Source organism: Penaeus monodon, chromosome 3, assembly GCF_015228065.2.
Source record: "Penaeus monodon isolate SGIC_2016 chromosome 3, NSTDA_Pmon_1, whole genome shotgun sequence".
Lineage (NCBI taxonomy): Eukaryota > Metazoa > Arthropoda > Malacostraca > Decapoda > Penaeidae > Penaeus > Penaeus monodon.
The window spans coordinates 5750511-5758684 of record NC_051388.1 but is presented as its reverse complement, the minus strand read 5'-3'; the positions used below and the strand labels follow the sequence as shown (position 1 = coordinate 5758684).

At 27.9% G+C, this 8174-nt stretch overlaps 1 protein-coding gene across 1 annotated transcript; it reads left to right on the top strand.

Annotated features, from left to right (window-relative positions):
- The first annotated feature begins 54 nt into the window (after positions 1-54).
- On the top strand, positions 55-6466 carry LOC119584946. Its single transcript, XM_037933547.1, has 3 exons — positions 55-58; positions 3274-3508; positions 5887-6466. The coding sequence occupies exons 1-3, from the start codon at positions 55-57 to the stop codon at positions 6065-6067; spliced, it is 420 nt and encodes a 139-aa protein (XP_037789475.1). The 3' UTR covers positions 6068-6466.
- The last annotated feature ends 1708 nt before the right edge of the window (positions 6467-8174 follow it).

Below are 8174 nucleotides of genomic sequence, written 5' to 3'. Positions count from 1 at the left end.
ACACACACATCCAGGTGTGATGTGGTGGAGTGTGTTTTGAGTATGAGTATGAGTATGGGTGAGTGTGATGGAGTGGGGTGTGTGTGTGTTGTGGTGTGTGTGGGAGTGTGAGTGTGGTGGTGTGTAAAAGGATAGGAGTTTTAAATACAAAACGGGGACTGCAAAACTTGGTAGGTTTGACCCTTATTGATAAAAATACCCCAAAAATCAAAAACGGGAAGAATATTGAGGCAGACTGAGTGGTGTGTCTCCCCCCCGGCCAGCCATCCTGGGGGCCATAGGCGGAGGGTTCTGGACACCAGAGGTGAAAAAAAAAACTGGGCCCCTAAACACAAATGGCAAATCCCCCAGAAATGGGGGGGATAGCAGATGCGACTCCTCTACTCCTGCACTTTAGACTCCAAAAAGTAAAAATAAAATAAATAAATAATAATAATATTTTTAAAAAAAAAATTTTTAAAATATATATATAGGAACATAAAATAACATAAAAATAATACATATATTATACATAATTCATATTATTCATATATATATCATATATATATATATATTAAAAAATTTTATAATATATAATTCATAATAATTATAATTAAAACAATATAACATATTATTATTATCATATATATTATATTTATATTAATTAATATATTAAATATAAAAATAAATATATATATATATATACTACATATATGTAATATATATAAATACATTATGTAAATTTTTATATACATACATATATGAATTAATAATACATCATATAGATAATTATAACATACATATTGTAAAATAAAAAAAATATATTTATATATATTAATATAATATATATATATAAATTATATATTAAAATTAATAATATATTTTTATATATATTCTATATATATATATAAAAAAATATTTTAAAATTAAATTTAAAATAAAATTTTTATAAATAGAAAAAAATTATATATAATATAATATATAAAAATAATATAATATTTATAAATTATATTTTTATTTATTTTTATTTTTTATATTATAAAATATTATTATATATATATTATATATATAATATATATATATATATAAAAAATTTTTATTATGAATTATATTTTAAAAAATTTTATATATCCAATTTTTATATATATATATATAATAATAAAATTATATTTATGATATATTAATTATAGTAAAATAGAATATTATATATATTTTTAATAATATATATAAAATTATATATATATATATATATATAGCAATAATTAAAAAATTTATTATTATTAATATAAAATTTATAATATATTTAAAATATATATATATAAATATAGATATATTTATATATATATTTATATTTTAAATATATATTATAAATTTTATTTAAATATATATTTTCTTTTTTTATTTTAAAATTTTTTATATTTTTTATTTATTATAATTTTATATTTCTATATATTTTTTTTTAAAATATATTTTATAAAAATTTATTTTTTAAATATATATATATATTTTATATTATTATATTTTTAAATTAAAATTTTTAAATTATTATATATTAAAATTATATTTATATATTATTTTAATAATTTTATTATATATCTTTTTCATATTATTTATATTTTTTTTCTTTTAATTTTTTTATATTAATTTATCCCCTTTTTATATATATGCATATATATTATATATTCTAAATATATTTCTATTTTATAATATTTATCATATATTTATATTTTTATTTTAATTATGCATATATATAATTATATAAAATTATAAAAAATATAAAATATATATATATATATTTATCTATATATATATATTGCTATATTATATATTATATATATTATATCTATATAAAATGCTAATATTTATGCATATTTTAATATATGCAAATATATAAATTATGCATATATATATTATTTTATATATATTGCATAATATTTATATGCATATATATATATTGCTATTCATTTTTTAATTTGCATAATATATATAATATATATATTATAATGCATATATTTTAATATATATGCTATATATTATTATAATTATTTTTATTTTGCATATTTTAAAATTATATGCATATATATATATAATGCATATATTTATAATATATATATATATATATAATATATTATATATTAATATATAATATAAAAACTCGTATACAAATATATGTATAATATATATATTATTATATATTAATAATAAAAAAACTCTGTTACATACATTTGTATATATTATGTTAATTTATTTTAAATTAATATATATATAATTTTAAAAAAACTCTGTATAAAACAAAATTTTATAATATATGTAATATATATATATAATATATATATTATTATATAAATATATAATTAAACCTGTATCTACATATTGTTATATATATATATTATTTAATATATCTATTATTATTAAAAAAATAATTAAATTTATACATAATAAAATGTATAATATATGCAATAATATATTATAAATATAAGTAAATTAAAATATATTTAATAAAACTCTTATACATACTTAGTATTTATATGATATATATATTTTTTTATATTATATATATAAAATATATAATATATATATATATATAAATAATAAACCGTATACAAAATTATGTGTGTTGTGTGGTTGTATATACATATTTTAATAATTTTTAATTAATAAATATATATTATATATATTAAATAATAATTAATTATAAATTAATATAAATAATAAAATTTTAAAATTTTAAGATATATATATTTTTTTTTAAAATTATATATAAAATATTTTATATATATAAACCGAAACTACATATGGTGTGTTATAATATATAAAAATATAATATAAAATATAATTTTATATATATAATTATAAAAATTACATATGAAACCCAAATTTATAAAATTGCACCGCAAAACACACATGCCACCACACACACGCCTCCACACGCACACGCACACCACACACACACACACACACACACACCCACACACCACCAAAACCACACACCACACACACACACCCCACCCCCAAAAAACCACACACACACACACACACACACACGTGTATACAAGGTAGAAAGACCCATAATGTAAAAACTAGATTTATTGAAATTGAAACTACAGTTTCGAAATCCAAATGTATTCCATCTTCATGTCGGAAGGGGAAAGGGAGAGGAGAGGGTATAAGAAAGGGAGACAATGCAGTAACACGGGGCAGGTAAGGACAAACGATTGGAAGCAAAGGGATTTCAAGTGAGGTCGGAGGATTGGGCAGAGTACCTCTTTTGTGAATTTTATTTAGATGAGAGTTGAATTCATTGTAGATTGATTTATTTCTTAGCTGTTAGTGAGGAAGCAGCCAGGAGAGCAGTGCAGGAGATTCAGCACAGACAGAACCAAGATAAAGAGTCTTCGCCCATATTAACACCCTCATCTAATCAGAACATCAGGGTAGCTACTACCCAGTCAGAACCTACAGCTTTGTTGTCTGTTGCAACATCCACTAGCGAATCACCACCTGCTCAAGCCACTAAGAATGTGAAAAGGTTTGGATGAATGCCCATTTTTATTCTTCTTGTAGATAACTGTCTGGTACATTAATCCTTACACAAAAAAATATATGAATTCTTGCATATAGTGCTTAAGTCATAGTATTTTTTATGTAAGCAATTGAAATCCAAAAGACTAAGAATGCAAAAAATACTTGTGTTACTCAAAAGGATTGTTCCCAAGTTGCAACCCTTTCAGGCAACCTCCTGACAAAATTCTGGCTACTTCTCTTATGCTGAAGATAATAATTATAAATGCTGAGCATTTTTGCTTGTCATGCAATGGTCAGTTGTACAATCACACTGGAGAAATTAACCTGATTGCCCACCATAAGGGCATATGTTTTCCTACCATGAATATACTAGTTTGTGGCATTGATAAATACATTTATAAAATAATGATGCCTAAATTTCTGCAAAAGTGACCAGCCACCATGGTGCAAAGTCCCCATGATTGATCAGACCGTGATAATAGAGGTATGGCATCTGGCTCCCCTAGTGCAACGCCCATTCTGGCCATTTGTTTTAAATGTGGTTCCTTTGCAAGAAGTGCAGATAATGTGGAGGTTATACTTAGTTGACAATGTGATTATTTTAGTTTAGTGTCTTAACCCTTTCCCGACGGGTAGTATTCATAGTGGCCTGGGCCCTGCTGCCAGAGGCTCATATCGTCACCCTACCATGCACGACCGCTCATGCCCAAGACCAGCATCCCTTGCCTTTTCTTCGTAATACTAAGAGCCTATGTTGTATTTTCAGTATTATTATTTTCTAAGGTCTCTATTTGCCATATTTCCTGATAAATCAAGACTGTAGGATATTTTTGTTGTCATGTAGACCCCATAGTTGATCATTATTCGCTCTATAGTCTGAATGAAATAAGCAGTGTGTGGTATCATGGAGTTGAAACCGAAGGTTTTGTTGTATTTTCTTTTGCATTCCCCCCCCCCCCCCAAGTCATTTTTTAAGATAAACTTTAGTTTCAACAGGTTTATATTATCACTTCCATATAGATATAATTTTATGTTCAGTGTTTTTATAAATACTTGACTTGATTTTTTTTTTTTTTTTTTCTTCCAAAATACATATCGGTATTTTCACGTGGTTTTACATCATCACTTCATGAATACTATGTAATATCTCTGGCCAATTTAGTCGATTACCAACGTAATTTTTTAGATGTTAACCTCGGAAGCCCGAGAAGCCTTTATGAAATGCATAGTATAGGAAAAATGAGAAAAAGTGTTAAAACCTACTTAATCACATTTTCAGTGGCAAAAAAAAAAAAAAAATTTTGCCATAATTGTAAAAAAAAAAAACTCATGGTATGGCCATACATACACCATGGCATGTATGTACATGCCACCGGCAGATAGTCCAGGCATGCCATGGCATGTTGTACGTACATGCCACCCTTTGGGAAAAGGTTAAGAGTGGATATGAGAAGTAATTGTAGATATAGAAAGGATCCATGTTCAGATAAGTAAATCTGTGATGGAACATGTTTTTTATTTAGAGCACAGAATAGAGTGATAGATTAGTAGTGTTTAGAGTGAATTTTAATTTTCTCAACTGTACCAAGTGTGCATATGTATCAGAATTTACTTCTCACTTATTACAAATTGCTTTCATTTATGAGAGCTATTAACCCAATGCCGCCGGGAAAATGTATAAAAAATGGGGAAAATGCTGTGCTCTTTTTTTAGATTTTTGTGGAATGTCTCTGCACATAGATGGCTCTGCTAGTGCTTAGCCACAAAGGAGTCAATGAGTAGATCTTGTGACCTTACCTGATTTCACCTTTCCTTGTATTGGTTGGAAAAACGCATTGTTTACTATTGCTATGAATATCGATGGTGTTATTTTTATTGTAAACATTAGAATTAATATAATGTTATAAACATTAGTAACAGCTAAATAAGATAGTGTAAAATATTTTCGTAAATCAACGAAAATGGTGAACAGGCGAGACGGGCAGTAGTCGTTAACTGGCTCATTGGTGACTTAATACAAGTGTAGCCATCTATGTGTAAAACCAATTAAACAAGTAAACTCACAGTGGGCATGACATGTATGTACATGCCATGCCTGTCTGCAAAGGGTTAAATCATGGTAAACTACAAGATGATCGTGAAATCCCTGGTTGGATTTCATGTGCATAGGCATCCTAGAGGAATGTATAAAACAGAAAAACAAAACAGATGAACTCAATCCATAGGTTTTATCTTTTTTGTACATGAGGCAAGGTGTGTAAAATGCCTGTATGCAGGATTGCATCCAATGGTGCACTCTATTGGCAATTCTAGGTGAATCATTTTAATATATTTGCAGTAGCTTACAATATACTTTAATTTATCCTTTGCTTCTGTTTTCAGCTTGTTCATCCATGGGGTTGATTTACATCAAGATGTAACACAAGCTGTAGATGCCTTGCGTGAGAAGTTGACATGGGCGAGTAAACAGCTAAATGCTACAACAAGCATTCATGAGGCACAGACACTGGCATCATTGATTTCAGATACCTGCAGGGCTATTTCTGCTCTAAGAGATCTTTAATGAGAAGATAACAAAAATGTTGCTTTGTTTTAAAAGCCCTTAATCTCTGCTAGACTTATGTTTTTTATGCTCAATTACTTCCTCTTTCTGGAACTGTTAATTTCAAGGAAAAATTTTCACTGACAATTATAAAACATTGTATTGTTGCCTGGTCAGGTTCATCATACCTTTAAGAATAACCTCTTGACTGCAGTTGAAAAAAACACCATATAATGTGGCACATAGTGCAGAACAGATTTATTCATAAAGTGGCACCATTACACAAAGTCAGCACAACTTAGGTTTTCCTTGAGACACCCAAGCATGTCAAGTAGTGATGATATAGGCTGTGATACTTGCCTAACTTGTGAATATGCTCTGTATGTGACATTTGTGAATATAATAAATTGAATTATGTTTTGTTATGTTTTATTATATCTTTTTTTTTTTTACCATGTAGAGGGTAATATATTAAAGAGGATTAAAGTTTTCATTCATTTTTATTATGAATCCTCAAAATACATACTAAATACATATGACTGAGCAGAACAACTATTACCTGCACAACTGAAACATTTTACATATTATGGGAGATGGATGTTGAATGGCTTGTTCCCTAGATATATAATCAATACATAAACTTTCTTTTCTGAAGATGAATGATGTAGACTATATATTTTGTTAAAGCTAATATGAAAATGGAACAAAGGAAGTCACTTTCATTTTTAGTAACAGAGGTCTTTCAAAATAAGTAACTTAATGTTCCACAAATAAACTAAATATAAAATTGTTGATTTTGGATTGGCAATTAAATTTTCAAATAATCAAGAACTGCTTCCTGATAATTATTCTATGGTCTTTCATAAAAAAGTACTACTACTATTCAATATTTAGTTCAAAAAAAGCCTTAAAAAAAAAAAAAAAAAAAAAAAAATGGGTGGGGATGAGTCATATTACACACATGAACAGAAGACATTTCAATATGAGGTTGCAAAAACAATACCTTGTATTAAAAGTGTACAAGTTGTTTTACTTCAGAAAGAAACAGTACTAGTTTTTTTTTTTTTTTTTGGGGGGGTTAAAGAAGAAATGGGGAAGAGAGGGAGGGGAAGAGAAAGAAAAAAAAAGAGAGAGAAAAAAAAAAAAAAAAAAAAAAAAAAAGTTGTGCTGTATTGCAATCTTTCATGAAATTTCATCTGACTTTTGAAAACCACCTAAGTACGCTGGTAACACACAAAAAGAAAAGGGGAAAATTAAGCCCAAAGTGCTTACGAAGATGAAGTGCATCTGTTTACAATTACACAAAAAAGAAAGAATACCAAAATAACAAACTACCAGTGTGATCAACACATTTATACAGAGACACTGCTTCCATTCTACTTCATGTATGAAGTATTCATTTAATTTTATTTCTTCTATGTTATTGAGTTCAGTGACAATGTGAACCTAACATAATTATAAAAAAAAAAATAAAATAAAATAAATAAATAAAAATAAAAAAATAAACTGAGGGGAAAGGTACACACTATCAAGCTTCACACTGGGTTTGTACTGTTATTTCCACTGCCCTGTACATTCCACAAGAGGTGATCCCAGCCACTGTTGTTTGGCTAGTGATTCTGGTGATAGCACAAAGTACCTTGACATTTTACTCCTATCAAAATGTTACAAGATTTCAGAAACAATTGAATGCATATCTGACCATTCGCATGGCATCTCTCTCATCCTATTATAACCAAACTGTTGACACAGTAATGAGACATCAACAGTGACACAAGACCACTCCAACAATTTGAAAAAGAAGAGAAAAAAGGAGAAAGACAGGGAGTGAGTGAAGGGGAGTGTGGGGGGGGGGAGTGAAGGGGAGTGGGGGTGGTGGAGAGAGTGAAGGGGAGTGGGGGGGGAGGAGAGAGTGAAGGGGAGTGGGGGTGAGGAAAGAGAAAGAGAGAGAGAGAGGGTAGAGAAAGAGAGAGAGAGGAGGGTAGAGAAAAAGAGAGAAAGAGAGAGAGAGAGAGAGTGTAGAGAAAGAGAGAGAGAGAGAGGAGAGAGAGGAGAGAGAGAGAGAAAGAGAGAGAGAGAGAGAGAGTAGGAGAGAGAGAGAGAGAGAGAGAGAGAGAGAGAGAGAGGA